General features: G+C 40.9%; 1 protein-coding gene across 15 annotated transcripts in view; it reads right to left on the bottom strand.

Moving 5' to 3' along the window:
- The window catches only part of afdna (afadin, adherens junction formation factor a), a 101,567-nt gene that overhangs the window by 8,956 nt on the left and 74,154 nt on the right, over window positions 1-18,457 (bottom strand). For all 15 annotated transcript variants that reach the window (XM_066676908.1, XM_066676915.1, XM_066676916.1 and 12 more), the window contains 7 exons: window positions 7,761-7,826; window positions 7,500-7,573; window positions 6,575-6,693; window positions 6,188-6,379; window positions 5,611-5,699; window positions 4,812-5,003; window positions 2,933-4,102 (listed from right to left, as the gene is read on the bottom strand). In XM_066676908.1, the coding sequence (XP_066533005.1) occupies window positions 2,933-4,102; window positions 4,812-5,003; window positions 5,611-5,699; window positions 6,188-6,379; window positions 6,575-6,693; window positions 7,500-7,573; window positions 7,761-7,826 (1,902 nt within the window). The remainder of the gene's footprint in view (window positions 1-2,932; window positions 4,103-4,811; window positions 5,004-5,610; window positions 5,700-6,187; window positions 6,380-6,574; window positions 6,694-7,499; window positions 7,574-7,760; window positions 7,827-18,457) is intronic.

Below are 18,457 nucleotides of genomic sequence, written 5' to 3'. Positions count from 1 at the left end.
CTCATTTTGACCACAAGAAAACGACAGCTTCGGAAATCTATAGAGCCTCATCAGCTCTCTGAAGGTCCAGGAGAATATATCTAATTTAGATCTAAGCTTTTAATTTAGTGCAGACCTTGAATCCAGGTTACGGTCTGGATTCTGTTCTGACTGATGACACCATGTTGCCAGTCACTGACAAAGAGTTCAGTTAAATACAGGTGAATACAAAAAGACTGGAAAGCGATATATGATGAGACAATTTTAATATCAGGATTATTACATGCATTACTGCAAACCTATTGGGGGACATTTGGTGTACAGTTATAGTCTATAGTTCATCTTTTTCAAGGCTCAGTTGAGTTTGTCAGCTTCAAGCCCTTCCTCAGTGATCCAACAACCACAAAAATGAGGATGTCAAAGCAGCAAATTTTCAATTAACAATATTTGGTCAGCCATTTACAATGGTGGATGGGATGGAAAGGGCTGATAAAATGTTCAGCAACCGAGGGACTACAGTCAGTGATGTAAACCTACAAAATGCAAATGTGCGGCTATTAAAATGGCCAATGAATGTAGGCGAAATATGTGTGTCGCTAATAAGCTAGAAAGTGCATCATGAACAACTCTCTTGGCCACAACTGACCATATTATAAGCTCAATCTTAGCCAAAGGTTCAAAGCGGCAGTTTTTGTGTGAAAGAAGGGAACGACAACAAAACACATCCCAGGATGGACTCCCCACAACCAGATGATGGGGAAAGAGTGAGCTAGAAGACACAAATGTGAAGTCGAAAACAGGAAGAGAGCATAAACAGCATAAAGAACGTACCAAGTCTAGAACAGAGATTGCTGGGACAGCAGTCTGCTGCAAGGGGTGGGGGGGGGAAAAAAGAAACCATCGAGAACAGCAGAGAAAAAGAAGAAGATTGGGAGAGAGAGACCAAAGAAAGAAAGAAATAAAAAAGGAGGGGTGGGGGGGAGAAAAGATAAAAGTGAAAACGCTGGTGCAGTGGGCTGGGACGCAGTGTTGCACTGCCAGCAGCATTCCTGGGCAGTATGGGATTGATTAGCGCCAGCGGCCCACTTCCCCTCCGCAAAAACATGCATGGAACTGGAGAAAGGCTGGCTTGCAGGAGAGCCTGCGAGGAATTTCCGCATCATTCCACCACCCCCCTGCTCAGTTTAGGCAATATTTTCCCTTGAAACAAGCACAGGAGCTGACCTCCACTCCCAGCTTGCCTCCTGTCAGCATTTCAACACTATAAAAGGGAAAAGGTAAGTTCCTGCTGTCAGCTACAGTAGCCTCTCAGTAGGAGACATGCTGCTAATATGTGGGGAGCTCCCTTGAATGTTGCCAGTTAAGGTAACGGCTCTGAAAGATTAGAGACTGTTTTTTTTTTATGCTTTAAACTGCACTCAATTAGGTAATTTATACAGTCAATAAACTTTATAAGGTCAATGGAAAGCCTTCCTGAAAACCTGTAAACACCAGCTTTTAAGTAATCAGACACTCACGAAACACTGTGCTGAACTGTCTGGAACCTAGAAATTTCTCTTTACTCACATTATGCTAATTAGTGCATTAGTTAGTGAGGCCTTACTGAAGATTTGTTTAAATTAAGTTTTCATTTAGCTGTATCTACTGCTAATATCTGTCACTTAACCAATGCTTTTTCCGTTTACGTAACTCCTGACCAAATAAAATTATACTGCCTGATAATATTTATGGGAAAAACATTCCTATTGTTGGAAACTTAAAACTCAATGCTTGAATGATTTGACAAGTCAAGGCTGAATGATTAAGCTTGGTTAGTAGCCATGTGTTAAAGCACACTCAGTATAAAGTGGGTTAGTTCTTACAGGTTAGTCTCTATGGTTTAGGTGATGGGAAATTAGTCCTTCTTGTCTAAACGATCCTATGGGTTTCAGTTTTAACATCAGACTCAAAACTTCATGAGATGTGCTGACTTGGACGTGGTAGGTTGAGATGGATCAAGCACTGGCGCCAAGGTCAGTGCTTGGCATCCTGAAGCCCTGCCCCTCCCCGTCATTAGTGCAGCAGGTATCAGCAGCTTAGCATGGCAAAGCAATGACATAAGCATGTTGCAGGTGCACATTGCAAAACATTCATTCTTTCAAGTTGAATGCAAAGCTTCAAAGAATTCTGGGATTCGTTTCCTTGCTGAGCTTGTGATCTGACTTTCAGTGTTCCTCGCTTGCACTGGCCTGGATTGAATTAGGCACTATGTTACATGGACATAAAAGGAGAAAATCATGTAAGGAGAAAAACCTAAAAGCTCAACCTGCTGGTCTAACCAAGAAGACTTTTGATTGGACATTAAAACTGAATAAGTACAATCAACAAAAATGAATCACAATCTTTGTTCAAACTAACTATGAACTAAGGACTGTACACAAAATACAATTTCGTCTCCTCTGCAGACAAGAAATACACACACAAAGAAACTTACAACACATTGCTTTAGCTGTCTACACCATTGTTAGTTTATGAAATATGAGTAAAAAATTAGGCTGACAATATTTCAGCAATCTGGGCATATCCACCATGTTCAAACTGCATACTTAAATGATCAATCACTTGTCTGATACCAGTCCTAAGAAAATAGTTTGGCAGAAAAAGCACACTTTCCACTTCAAACTCTACCAAGACATGATTTTCGTTAAATCATTTTTTTAACAGCTAAAAACTATTCTGCCAAATCTGTGACCATTTAGACATACAGCTGCTAATTAATTCAATTACTTTTTCACTACATTATCATCCAAGTCGCTCCAGTAAAAAAAACAGAAGATGCAATGTTCTAACACCATGTCTCGACTACACTTGAGGTAAGGGGATGATTTCTTTGCACTTAATTGCTATTACTGATGTTGTCTAGTCTCTAGGTTTATCTGTTACTTATGCATGTATTCAGACAACCGTGGCTCACCCGTGCTCTTTTCTCTGCCTCCAGCCTTTGCATGATCAGCATGGTGTCCACATCCTCGTCGTCCTCCTCCTCCTCATCCTCCTCGCTCTGCTTGGACTCCTGCAGCCTCTTCTGGAACTGCCATTCCAGCATGAGCTTGCGAAGGCGATCACTCTCCTCGGCCGTACGCTCCGGTTTGGACTGCAGTTCTTGGATCTCTTTGTCCAGGAGGTCCACAATGTGCATCTGCTGCTGTTTCTCCAGCTTCTCACGGGCATCCCTCTTCCAGGGGTCAGGTGAGAGGCTGTCCCCAGCAGACAGCTCCTCCTTACTGATGGTGATGTACTGCAGGTCGCGCCGCTCAATTGTGCGAGGTTGCTGTTGGGGCTGCAGGTCCCGGATTACTGTGTCTTGACCCTGTGTAGGTGGAGGAGGGGCACGGGGCAGTGTGGACAGCTTCTCTGGTCTCGGTGGCTGAGTTTGGGGTTGCTGTGGAGGTTGGGGCAGATAGGGCTGAGGAAGCTGCATGGACACTGGTGGTTGAGGAGGGGGCATCTGCTGGTGTGGTGGTCCTGGGGGCAGTGTAGGGACGTGCTGGTTGTTATGGAGCGCAGGGGGTGGCGCCATGGGGTTACGGATTTGCCCCAGCTTCCTCTCTTGCTCCCTTCTCTTCCTTTCTCGCTCTTCCTCGAGACGGGCCTTCTCCTTCTCATACCATCGCTGCTGCTCCTCGCGCTTCTTGCGGTCAGCCATGGCCAGCTGCTGCTGAGACATGGAAGGTGGAGGGGGCAAGGGCAGGTCAGTTTGAGGATCAAAGTCGTAGTGTGCTGGGGGTGGGGGTGGAGGGGGAGGGGGGAGGTCCATACGGGAAGGCTGGGACACACCCACAGGGCCAGAGTGGGGAACTATGGGAGTTTTCCAGCGGCCGGCACCAGTCTTGTGGTTGCTCTGGGGCTTGGAGGCAGATGAGGATGAAGAGTAGTTGAGGTGCTCCTGGCTGGAGGTGCTGGACTCTACAGAGGAGGAAACCTGGTGGTTCCAGTGTTCTCCAGCTGCACGATCCCGCTGATACTCAGCCTCTCGCTGCTGCTGCAGGAGTCTCAGGTCCTCTTGCCTCAAACGCTCAGGTAGACGGTCAGCTGGGTAACCAATTGGGGCGTCACACAGCTCCTCCTGAGAGCGTGATCCCCGCTGCGATGAAATACAAACATACACACACATTACTTACTGTTCTACTATGTCTGAAAACAATACAAGCTCTAACTGAGAAACAGAGTGAAACTGGCTGAGCAATATAAAAACCTCAAATATTTTAGTTAAAAAACAAAACACAATTACATAACTCTCTAGACATCCAAAGCATCTCACAAGCTAGGAAACTCAAAACAGAGACAAAATGTAGTTTACCACAAAGGAGAACAAAAGTTTAACACAAATAGTCTTCAAGATTTAAACAAGGCATTCAAAACAATGTAATATAAAATGTATTTTTCTAGAGTACAGGAAAATAAAGATTATAAAAATCGTTATGAATATATCTACTCTTGGAGGTTTATGATAATTCTGACATAAAATATATTTCTAAACGTACATTCATGGTGGAAATGTGATGCAATTGATGCAAGCCAAAATATAGAATAAAAAAAATATATAGAATTTCCCTTTCAATTTTTCATATACACCGCGACTCTGAAATGAATTAAGTGGAAAACAATGATAATGATAATGATGATGATTATTCATATAGGATGAGCCTGGTTCTGAAAAGCCTAGTCCAACATGAGTATTAATTGCCTGTAAAGTTAAACTAATCACTAACAAATTTGCACTGGACTAGACAGCTATTTCATCACTACAGGTGAAAAGACATGAAAGTTTGTGAATATTTATAGACACTAACCTCCATAGCCATGCTGTTGTTGTGATGATCAACCATAGGAGGAAGTGGCTCTGGCTCATTGCTCTGCCATGGTTGGCCGGGACCAGGGCCCATCCTGTCCTGAGATTTAGAGGCAGGGAAGGTGAAGTACTCCCTGGGGTATGTCTGGGTGGGGATGGGGTATGCTTCTGGACGGGGTGGGGACGGCTCCTCCTGTTAGGCAAAGCAAACAAATTAAGAGCTGATGACAAGCTGTGCTTTGATGAGGCTTTTCTAAACTTGAGAGCTCTGTGTGCAAGCCACTGATGAAAACAAAATGCTCCGATATGCTTCCCAAAACGTTTCAGTCAGACTGTTACTAATGCCCGCATCATCAGTGAGGCTGCTTCGGCGGTGACGGAAACCAATGTGTTTGTTGACATGGCATGTGATTACGGAGGAACACAGAGCTGGAGCTGATTAGCTAATCAGAAACGGTGGTTTAACAACGTGATTAAAATTAATTGCCGGGTTTAAAAAATGTGCAGATAACACAGGTTTCAATTACTTTGCTTTCAAGCAAGAATAATGTGCCAGAAACACGTGTAAATGCTAGTATTTTCAACTCTGCGATGCCTTGATTAAAAACAGAAGACAACGCAGAGACAAGGCTTGAAAACGTTAAGAGTCGAACATCTGTAACAACACTGTCATCATTTGTTCATTTTGCTGCCATTGCTTGTCTTGTGCTGTGTACACAGTAGGTCTAGAATGGTAGAAAGTGTTAGCTTTGATGGTTTGCTCTGGTATTCTCCCTGTGATGTGTAAGTACTTCACTCACATCTGGGCAGAGGTTGCCAGTGGAGACGGATGTGATCTTTCCTGGTGCTCCAGGATACACAGGCTTTCCCCCTGGACTCTGGGCTTGATCTTTGTATAGGGAACACAAATTATGAAGAGTAACAGTATGATTGTTCATTAGAAGTGGCCCAAACAACAGAAATAGATACTTGAGGACACATTCCTCAAAAGGCTGACTGATCTGGAAAATGGCCTTTAAGCCATGTTCACAAACAAATAACCAAATAAAATGACTTCTTTTTAATAATTGAAAAAATTACTCCAACATTTTCCTCTGGAGGCCCACCATTGGCAGTTGTTTTGGCCAATAAAATTAAATTAAATAAAAATCAGCACATGTAAATAAGAACAGAACACATGCTCCTGCTCTGGGGATTCTCTCTTCATTCATGGGTCCACAAGCAGCATTAATTCCATGATTAATTCCAGCATTAATTACATTTCTGATGTGACACTAATTTTGACTATTTACTGTTATCAAAATAAAATAAACCAATGCTAATAAATGAGATGTCAGGGTATGAAAATAAAATGTTGAATTTCTAGTAAACACATACTGGCCACATTGGGACTGGAGCGGTGGTCTGCCCGGTTCTTCAGCAGCCTCTCCTCCCTCTTTGGTTCAGGATAAGTGTCCCAAGCTCCCTGGGGGCTCTCTGGAGATCCGTTCTGAACAGAGTTGTTGTAAAGCTCGAAACCTTCACTCTTCGGTCTGGCTTTCCCCTTGTCCCCTCGACCCCTGTCTGCTGCTGTACAGACCAGAGAGAGATACGCATGTGGAAAATTGTAGAACAATAGATTGCAGGTGTTATTAACCAAACCCATATAGTTATTTTAATTATGCTTGTCCTTTGTCAACGACCTCAAAATCTCCCAGTGGTCAGAGGCACAGAAACACAATAATATCAAGGCATGTATGTCAGCCTTCAGTTGGGAAATCTTACCACGAGGCATCATGGGAGAGGGCTGGTTGAGAAGCGTGGCCAGGCCGTGGTAAATAGCCCCCTGCTTAGCCACCTCAAGCGTCACCACTGAGCCGGTCCTAGTCATTAACTCCGCTGCCCTGGAGCACAAATGAAACATCTTAGCAGTGGGACAACATAGTTGAGGCAAAGCTTTAAACAACTATATAAAAAGATTATAATAAAATTATTTTAAATAAATAAAAAATAGAAGTCAACAAAACAGCTATTGAATTTGCTTCTGCAATCCCATGAGAGAATTACCTCAGAAACCTCACTTAACAATAGTGGCAATCTGTATGTTTGGCAATGACAAACAAGCGGTAAAACATTGGCCGTATCTAGGAAATCTCAAAGCGACCAACAAAACCATGTTTGAAATGACTCTTAATGTCAAATCCTTTAGTTTTAGCTCAAAGAGTTACAAAATCACATATGCTTTTAATCCAATACAAGTCCTCAAGTTAAAAGCTAATCAACTCATTCACTTCTTCTATTTACAGATGTGAAAGGATAAAACTTTTTCTTTTATTATTTTACTGACAGATGAACAAGCATTTTACACTTTGCTGTGCTGTAATGCTATTTGCGCATAGGGCAGTGTTTCAAGTCAGAGTGCAGGCCAACAGTTTACATGTTTCACACAAATATAAGTAAAGACTTATTGCAGGAAAGAGATTTGTTGAAGGTTATGACAAACCAGAGGGGTCCCATAAAGGCTCAATCTTATACCTTTGTTTCTGTCTACCCTCTCATATTAGACTAAAAGTACAGACAAAAAGCAATGGTATGAAATCCTTCACTTCTCCTTCTGAGCAGCAGGATATTACATGCTTAGGTTTTAAATCCACAACAGAAATCCTACTTAAAAAGCCTTTTAGTGAAGCTCTCATGGTTACTAAATTACCTTTCTTGAGAAAGTCCCACCAGACTTCTCCCGTCCACACTGAGTAACTGGTCCCCAGCTGCCAGACGTCCATCCTGAAGAGAACACAGAAACAAACAGATCAGCTCAGACAAACTTGTATTTTTGTATTTTTGACATGACATAAACCCTTTATTATCTCATCACTGAGTCATCGCTGTTTCAGAGTAGCTCTGACTCACTGCACGAGGTCATGACTTGTATTCATGTCCTAAAAGCATACTTTGCCCAAATGATATTTACCATGTCTGCAGCTCCACCCTTTACTACAGACTTGATGTAAATTCCAAGTTTTTCCTGGCCAGCACCCTAATGAAACAGGGAGAAAAAAGCAGATTACGATTAGGACAATATAAGATTTTTACACAGATGTATTCAAACACTGATGAATCTCTTTTCTGATACCAAAACAGATATAAGCATTTAAAAAAATCCCTAACATAAATAATAATCCAATATTCACTTTCCAATGGTCAAAATCACAGAAAAAAACAATTAATTAAAGTTTTATTTAGTTAAAGTAACACATATCACAAGTTCCAAAATATTTATAATTTATAGTTTTAATATATGGACTTTTAATGTGTTCAAAACAATACAATAAATAAAAATAATAATCGCGTAATTAAAAGTTTGAAAGAGGCACAGTACAGGCCATAATACTGATACTGGCCCTCTCATCATCAGGTTTTCAAACCTAATTTATGTGATTTAGAACATTTTACATGTACGGAGGGCAGAAAAATATAATTATAATGTAAGAGGCATTAACTGGCCACTGTAAAATTACAGTAAAGAGGATTATTCAGAGTCTGGAGGTGAAATCATTTGTAAAGAATGACAAATAAGATCAGTTACTTCATTCATTCATTCTCTGATACCAGATGAATCCAAGTGTTTGTGCTAAATTTAACATCTCACAACTGAAGCATCTACACCATGAAAAGCACAGCTATTCAATATGCAGCTCAGCTCAAGGATCACTGACCAGCCATGGCTTATCCCCTGCAACAACAGTCACTCATTCAGACGTCACCACAATCCAGCACGACAAAGGTTCTCCCTTCATAAAACAAGGGGCTTTCCGTCCTCACATATGTTCGTCTCCATGTTCACGACAAAGTGCTCTTTCAGAAGCTTCATGTACTGGGCTGTGCACACTTCCTGCAGGGGGCATTTTTATCCCAGTGAGAAACAGTCTGCCACAGTTCGGCAAAACTGACAGAGCCATCCAACACTCAACACATGCCCAAAAGAGGAGACATAAGGCACGCTAAGACTTACTAAATCAAATGCACTGCTCTGAGCTTTGTCCTGTCCAAATGCCAGTAACATCTTGTCCAAGAGAGCTGAGCTCTAGAGGGGTCCACTTTTTATGAACATGGTTTAACTCTTTATGTTGCATGTGTTTTTCCACAAAACGCTGTCGTGGCCAGAATCCAGAGAAAGAGGAACGTGAAATCTTCTCTGGGATATGAACTCAAATTTATAACTAGAAATTAAAGATTTACTATTGTTTTACACATAAAGCACTATTAAATTAAATATTATTTGCTCAATATACTTGTCTGGCAAAGAGAATAATGTAATATACAATTTTAACAGAAACCTCAGCAATTAAACAACGTCAAAAATGTGTTTTATACTGCTGTGTTAAACAGAAGAAATAAAAACGAAGCCTTTTTCCCACCACAAAATTAAAAGCTGTGCTAATTGTGACTACTTCTGTAAATGTTTAAACGGACCTTCTTGTTGTTTTCATAATACTTACAAAGTAAAATGTAATTTAGCTTGTTTATTATGTACTTTTTCGTCTAACGATCAGTACTCGCAATACACTAATATCCATAATGTGGAACAACTTAACAGCAGCTTCAAACGATAAATGTCAGCTTCCCACCTCCACGACATTCAACAGTTCACACCTGAACAAACAGCTGCAAGAGAGCTATAGAAGTCTTCGCACAGCTCTGTGTGAAATGTTTCACTATTTGCCCAGACGCCATTTTTATTCCCAGTGAAGAGATGAAACATATTTCATTCGATTAAAACTTTAAGAGCGAGAGAATGTGCAGGTCTCAGGATCATCACATTCTAGGTCATGCTTGAACTACAGTTCCCAGCAGCAACATATCACACACACACTTCCCACCCAGTCTGCTGCACACCACATGCTTCATTACTCCACCACAGACAGAGTGACCTCACTAGCTCTTCTGGAAGCATGGGTAGAGGTCTGTGGTCAGAGAATGGCTAGAGGAAAGCACCACAGTCCGTACCACAGGAGCAGTAGCCTGAGTGAGTAATCTACCTGTCATGCAAAACGACCGGCTGATGTGTCTCTAAATGGAATCTTGTGTTCCTTCACCATATAAAAAAGGTATAACAGTCAGGCTGTGATTATGCTGTGAAAGACTCACCCTTCATTACAGACCTGGGCAACAAAACAATCATTAACAGCTGAAGCCAAATTATGTTTTTACAGTATTTTTGCATTCATTATTGGATTCTATTTCTTGCTGTGAATTATCAGCCTCACATGTGTCAGGACACTAGGTTGCCACTTGTAGCTTTTAGGCACAATAACATTCTGGAGAAAAGTGTGGCTATGTAGAGAGTTAAATAGGTGTGTTAGAAAAAAAAAACTCTTGAGTTTTGTGTATGAAATTGTAAACAGGATCAAACACCTAGTGTTTAATGTAAAATTAAAACGGCACATAGGAAAAATGCATGATTTTGGACTGTCAAATGATTAAAGTAATGAATAACCACATACCTTTGTATTTAATTTACATCAACATTAAATAATGATACTGGAATTCAGAGGATTTTTGTTTTAATAATTTTAATATTATTATAATTTTTTTTATCTTATGCCTCACCTCTAACCTCACCCCATAATTCTTCCATCAAAAGCAGAGAAGTTATTCTGTAATATCCCCTAAATCCTCAACACCTGTAAAGGCTTTTGATGAAGCCTGTTTTGCACTGAGCATCAAAGATCTACCCACATGGCCTTGAAAAAGAGCAGTGGCTGCTGTAAACCAGTAAAGGTGGCTATGTACACTGAGCTTCTTTCTCACACATAAACACATTTATTTAGAACAGAATTTTAATCTGGAGATGTTCCAAAAACTCTTATGAAACAGAGTTTAGTCTGACTGGTTTGTCTACAAGTGGCTGCCTGGAGGTTTGGTGTCTTGAATCTGAGTAGTTTCGTGGGAAACCGTTGTTTACTACAAATCTCCAATGATCAGAATCTTATTGGAATCAAAGAGCTTGGATTTCAAAGTGATGTTTGATGTTTGCTGGTCTATACCGTTAAAATGTTGGACTTTGTATCAATTATGCAGAAACCAACTTTCGGTATAAAACGAATTCAAGCTGATTTTGGAAAAACAATAATAGACACAAAGAAAATGGATATTGGATATGACACACACTAATGCATCACTACTGGTGCTGCTAGAAACAGCACACGTGGCTGAGGAAGGACTGCTAACTGTCCTTGTCCATGGCTGCAACTAGTGGTCATAAGTGTAATTTGTGAGCGAATTAAGACGGTAGAATAAAAAGTACTGTTGCCAGGAACAGCACACTGTGAGAAAGAGAATATGTCTGGGAAACACGCAGTGTGCCTCAGCAATAAAGCATACATAAGTGCCCACACACAGCACTCGCTATTACTGGAATATACACTCTCCACCACAAAATATTTAACTTCACACAGACTTCTTACGGACACCAAACACATACCACAGGTCTAAACATGCATAACCTAACCACAAATATGAAAAGTTATGTATGAATATGCTGTGGCGGACTGACGTTCAAGCTGGGAACACACACCACAAACGCACTCACACAAAGAAACGAGATGCCAATTGTGGCTCCATGGCTGGGCATCTGTACAAACGAGGCAACGGGAAGTTAACTGCAAAATATTTAACAGCCTAAAGGTTTTTAGGGCACCACACTGGTCCAGAATTGCATCAAGAACGAAATAGCTACACAGATAAATTAGAACTGACCACCATAACTTTAATCCCTGCATGCATGTAACTATTTCTCTCTCCAAGAACTATCAGTGGAAATGTTACAGGGCCCACATGCTGCCAGTGACTGGTTTACAATCCTGTTTTTAAAAGAATAAGTTCCTTTGCAATTTTGTTATAAAAAAAAACACAGAAAGGAAGCAGCACATGCGACGAAAGTAAGTAAAGTAACAACTTACCGATATAGTGTACTCTGACTGGATAGGAAATCAAGCTGTGGCTCAACGGCAGAACATACCTGAATCAGTGGTTCTTTATCGTTTATATAATCCCATTATCAGCACTGGCCCCGCCTCAGAAGGAGGCATATTTGAAGTCCCAAAAAGACAACCAAGACCCAGTGAGAAGCCCAGATACAGTGACACTAACAAAGGTAACAGCATATAGCTGAAACAGTCAGAAAATCCCCTGAATACTGTTACAGCAAACACACTGAAACCCACAGGCAAAACAACAGGCAGAAATCTGAGCTTTAGTTCAAAAGAAACAGAAAATACCGCAGGCCACTGACACTGCAGTAGTGTTCAAAATAATTGTTTCTATTGTTTTTTGAAATGAGCAAAAATGGTGAAAGTGTGTGCTTTGTTTGTAAATTGTAGAAATATATTAAACATGTATTAAATGATGACGACTGAGTGTGAATCCTTTGCAGAGATGTGCCAAATTTCATTCCCAAGACAGACCAAAATAAAACCAATTCTGTCTGATCTTCATAAGGTCCTCCTAACTGAACAAAGACTGCATTCAATTTTGTGAGCATTGGACAGTAATGTAATAGTCACGTACTTACAATATCCTCCAAGCTTGAACCAAATCTATAAAATGAAATTTCAGACATCAAGCATACTATAGCTGATGGACAACAACTGTGTAAGAGGGAAAATACACATTTCTATTTTCCATCAAGCTATTCCTGGCGGATTGACACCTGCGCTCCAGCTGGGAGAGTCTCACACTCGCAGGCACAAAACAAGAATGTATTTCTTAATCACATGCAAGGGAAAACACAAAGCATGAGAACCAAAGTATCTCTCAGCTCCAGGCACTTTGGCACATGGGACTCAATGACCCAGAATGCACCTTGCTGCTGTGTCTCCTCCAGGCCATCCCCCCACATCTCCACTGAGGAACACAGCAAAACCTCAGCCTCTTACACGGCCAACAAAACAGGAGGGAGGACTGTTAAATTTGTTAATAAAAGTCAGGTGCTTGTTAACAAGAGAAGTGCTTCAGCCTTTTTTTTTTTTTTTTTAAAGGAGTGTAAGGCGAGTGTCAGACAGAATGTTAAAAGAGTACAAACACTTTTTTTTTTGTAAGATACTAGATCCACCTTAGTCAGAGTGTGTTGTATTTGAGATACAGATCCCAGCAAGAGCCAGAGCCAGCAGGATCCGGAGTCTGTGTTTTAATTAAAGACTGGCTACAAAACCATATGGTTGAGTCCAGTTCTCAGCTACTGGAGCCGGACACATCCACAGGGCTCAGCGAGTTGTCTGCTCATTAGTCACCAGCAACACAAACATCTCATGGCCAGACCACATATCACACCTACCTGCTGCGACCTGACACAGCCATTAAAGCAGCCAGATCACCTCACAAGCCAGACAAGACGCCTGGAAAAAAATACCTTAGGCTTTCAAACGCCCACTGCAAACTACCCAGTCTAAACAATCCATCCAGCTACCAAACAGAACCCAGAGCCACACAGACCCCACCCTGACACTTCCTGTCTGCGGAAGAGCTCTGCAACCTGCCTCTGCAAACAGAGGAAGCTGGAACTGGACACTGACGACTCTGGCTCCTGCTCCATTCCACAGCTTCATCCACGCCGAAGCTCTGTTCTCTCTCTGCCTTAAGACACACAAACACAGCCCCTCGTAACCCATACCTCTGACTTCCTGTTAGGGATTTATAGTGGTGTGGAGAATGGTGAATTAACTGCACGCTCTGTAGGGACCTATATTGTTCAGCAGAGATGGTTAAACTGACTACGTCTGCAATTTGTTAACAGCCCGGGGAAGCCAAGCAGTTTGCACAAGGCCCCCGGTGAGTGCTCACTGAATAGAGCTGTGTCTATACTACAGCTGGGCAAGAGTAAATCATCATAATTCCTTGTTACAAAGTGAAGATGATCAATTATATTGTCACTGGGGATGCACATCATGGACAGAAAATGTCTCTATAGTGGTTGGATATTGCAATGATGCTAAGAGAAGAAATTATATAAGATTAAAATGACACTGAATGCTGCGTAACCAGAAATCTATCTAAAATGTTTTAAATTAGAAAAGGGACCATTCACTATTGTGCAAAATAAAACACCAATGAAAAGCTGTTAGAAAACAGTAACTCAGGCCTAAAGAATGAGTAAACGTATGCATGCTTGCCTATACAGGCCGACAAAATCAATAAATACAGACATAGCGAATGTTATTTAAGGAATGACTGAGGTACTACTCTATATTCTGCACTCAGACATTGGAATGTACATATGGGTATTTTACTTAATTAATAAATACATATGTATGTTTTTCTATAATTGTGTCTTATAAAACCTCAACAAAAACAAGGTTCTTATGGTGATTTAAGTTGGTTGCGACACTGACCATGATTTCCTGCACATCTCACACATAAAAACAGGAATAAACATAGATGTAATTTCTGAAATATTTGTGGGTATTTTCGCTGATATTATCACAGCTGCTATTTTACACATTTGAGTGGGGTTCAAGCCCAGTTCTGAAAGCACACTGGTATTCCCACTAGTTTAATAACAGCTTTCTCGTGTAAATGTAATCAGATATGTTCTGTCTTCACAAAACTGTCCTGAAAGTCAGAATTTGTATTCAATGTTCAGTGCTAATTCACAACACGGTGTTTAGGAAGAATTGTTGAGGACATTACGTGTACTCTTTGCCAAAATGGAAGGCTGTCAATTTCAAAGGCGTGAATATGATTACATACTGTCTTATACACATTTAGATTTTTTTTATACAATTAAACAGTTTAATCAATACTCAATAACAAACTTAGTAACGAAACCCCTTCTTATACCTAACTTGCCTTTAGGCTGTAGGAAATTTGAACAGTCTCCAGAGGCCTCTATAGTTCCTAAGCCCAACTTTTTGCTACATTGTTGAAGTGAGCCCAGTAGAGAGGTGAGCTTTAACTGCATTGTCATGATGCATTGTAATAAAGTCGCATAGTGACACGCATTATATTGTCATATAATTGGCAATGCCAGTACCATCCTCTAAACAGATTCCTCCAGCCAATAGCCAGATAAGCTTCACTGAAATACAGGTCACGTGGCCAAAAGAAGAATGTTCTTTGATATAGTTCTCTGACAGGGTGCCAGTAAGTCTAATGGCAGCCTTCAGTATCTGCTGAAGGAGTGTTTCAGCTCAAGCGAGATCATGAAGTGAGGACAGACAGACCACTGGGGTTGTTCAATTGTCCCACTGAAGCCGGGTGCAAAATGTCATCGGCAGAACAAGAGGCTTTCAGTAATGAGCTGCTTGCAGCCAGGGGTATTCATCACGTCTAAGAGGCTTTAATGACCTAAAGGCTGTGGGCTTCTGGCTTGGGTTAACAGAGACCAAGCACTGTCTGCTCCACTTCATACTCCACTGACTGCGGGGTGGGGACAGCTGAGAATATGACTTTCTGTTAAACTAAGTCAGTGAGAATAATGACTCCAACTACAGAACAGTAGAAAAGGCTCATACTTAGCTCTCTTTCAAAATGTCTTACAAGAGTAGATGCTTCATTCTTTTGCTTTTTAGATGTGAGGCATTCTCGTGCCACAATAAGACATGTACGTCTCTTAAAAAACAACACCTAATTTATTTAGTTGCCATTCATAATCCTAATTTTACAAAATGTTTCTGAGGAGATAATCCACTTTGCATAAAGAAGTGAGGTGGGGGTGGGATGCATCCTTTCACCATGTGAAGACAACACTTACTTGATTGGGTTACTGGAAACTGAATGACAGATAAAGCCTAGGGGTGGGCGGTAAAATGATAATAACGTATACCGCAGTATGTATAAATGTGGACAGTATCTTAAAATGAGGGCGTTATTCATGACGTGTGTGCGGTGTCAAATTTCTATTCTGTGTCTAAGATTATGGCCGAACATTTTTGTGCATTTAAGTGAGCAACAGGGAGGGGGCGCTGTGGGGCCACACTGACTGGAGATGTGGCAGTCTGAAAGCAGGTTGTGTGTTGGCGTGCGCTCTCGGGCACTGCTGAGCTAAACTGCACAGCATTTACATTCAGAAAGCACTTCACTTGACTATATGCTCATAAATATAGGCTAAGTGCAGATCGACAGTACATCGCTGATACGGCCACAGCCTCCCCAAAGTAAAACCGTGTACCGCGATAACATTTTGAGATCGTATGTCGGGATGTAAAATGTGGATACCGCCCATCACTAAATGAAGTTCTTGTTCAGACCCAAAGGTATGTCATACTGTGCTACCAGTATCATTTAAAACCATGATGTGGTTTGAGGCAGTACAAAACGCACTACCAAAGCAAAGGGCTATGTAATTTCAATACGGTGCAACTTTTAACTTGGTCATGCACTACAACTCTTATTACAATTCCCTGCAGCCATTTTTTGGCAAGCAGGGACAAATATGGAACAAACACAATGTCAGACATGTGACCGCTGTGAAGAATGCAGGCTGACAGTTTGAAACTATTCCGTTTGAACAACTGAAAGGGCTGTCAGGCCTAATTTTGCATTTGGACTAAAGTGAACTGGCTCTTCTGAGGTGTTGCACTCACAGCTGTCAAAAGACTCCATCTTCAGCCAAAAGCATAAAGTACAAAAAAGGAACAAAAAAAGGGTTCAGCATTCAAATCAAAATACAGAGACACAAGTGTGAAGTCCGTAGATCCTTAATAAAAAACAGTTTCAATGTGGAATTATGTAATCACAGTTTTTTTTTTTTTATTTCTCCAAACACCACCAATTCTTCCACATTACACTATATTAATTGATATATATTAGATTTTTCACTAAACTGCTGCTTTAACCAAAGATGGTCAATGTTAAACAAATCCCAGATTTCTATTTGGCATGGTTTTCTGGAAACGTGAAACTAAAACAATATTCCCTTTTGGTGCATCATCATGAATCTACATACACCAAGCAATCACAATTCAGTACTGCTTCTGCTGTTAACAGATCCATAAAATGAGGACACACAATACAGCCACTTCAGGCCCTTGTCCAGTCTCTCCTGCTTCTCACATTGCTCAGGAAGTCCACGCATTGGCAATGAAGCCATATCCTTCCATTGTTAGTCCAGTAAACATGAGAGCACAGGAGATCAAGAAGCCTACAGAGAGGGAAGTCACTGCACTATTGTGCTCCACACTGGACAAACAAACAAGCAAAACCAAAACTTGCACTGACCTGGGAGAGGTAACTGGATGGATAAAGTGATAACGTACATCAAGGAGGAACGCACATACACACATTTAGGCTCTGGACGCACTGCGACCCTGAACTGGATAAGCGGTTACAGATAATGAACGAATATATATATATACTCCAAGCAGAAGTTCTGGCACGGCGGATGAAATGTGGAATGGACCACACACACTTGAAGGCTTCAGAGAGGAGTGTGAGGTCTCAGGATTTCCCTCGGCTTTTGTGCCTGTTCAAACAGTCCCGCTGGAGCTGTTATCTCACTCTAGCACATGCACACACATCTGCTGCCCAACACAGGGAGCCTCACGCCATTGGGTTGTCCTTATTAATATAAATTATATATAAAATAATCACATATCTAAACCAATCACTTTATTGACTGTCCTGTGAATACAAGCAATTGCATTATTTTTTTGTCTATTTTCTTTCATCAGTAATAGCTCCATCCACATCCTTTTAGACCCACAATATTTTCCAAGTTTTCTTATCACAGGGAAGAACAAACACAAACACCTGCAGTTTTTCCAGCTCAAAAGCAGCTTCATTTTAAAGTATTGTGTATTATGTATTTCTATAATCTCTTCAGAAATATTTCCTTAAATAATAATAATATTATTAATGTATTTAGTTTTAATTAATTTTAAATACAACAAGTTATATCTGTCCAAAGCATTTCTGGAGTTGTGTAACTTCTGTTTCCCTACAGAACCTTTCATTTGTGTGGTTCCAATAGAACATTTCAGTGAAATTGTGTACAGGGAACAAAAAGTCAAAAAGTGCTTCTCTGTGGTACCACTCCAGAAAGGTTCCCTTTACAGTTTTAAAAGTTTATCCAGTTACAAACCATCCCTAAAGAAAAATGCAGATTATTGTACTGTGGTAATGACAGCACTCAAGGTGGAAAACACATGCATGCACAGTGCCATGAAACACAGAAATTTAATCATTAATCCTGCGTCCCTGACAATGAGATAACAAATACAAATATTGTAACAAAACAAAACAAAAAAACCCTTCTCTCAATGTCATAAAGCATAGCTTTATGAAACTCTGATCCATAATGCACCAACCACCTGGAGAGGAAGGGTAGCCAACCATTCTAATTGTCAAGTAAACTCATGCCAGACACATGAAATGAATAGGCGTCTGGGCTTCCACTTCCCCCTTTAGTTCACCCGCACCCAAACATCTGCCAGAGTTTCCTTATACATTCATCCTCAAAACACACACGCACACCTACGCGCCAACCCACCGACTGGTCTTTCCTCCCGACCACAGAGAACCACATGGTGCTGCTTTCCTGGAAAAACTGAAGATGTTGAAGGACCCAGGTGCTGGACAGTCTGGTCCAAATGCAGCAGATAACTTCCCAGGTTAAGTTGAACAAAAGCTGGGGAAGGTGTAATGCTACACGCTAGAGTAGCATCTGCTAAA

Source organism: Hoplias malabaricus, chromosome 7, assembly GCF_029633855.1.
Source record: "Hoplias malabaricus isolate fHopMal1 chromosome 7, fHopMal1.hap1, whole genome shotgun sequence".
NCBI classification, from domain to species: domain Eukaryota; kingdom Metazoa; phylum Chordata; class Actinopteri; order Characiformes; family Erythrinidae; genus Hoplias; species Hoplias malabaricus.
The sequence above is the reverse complement of the archived record's forward strand: the minus strand, read 5'-3'. Positions and strand labels throughout refer to the sequence as shown.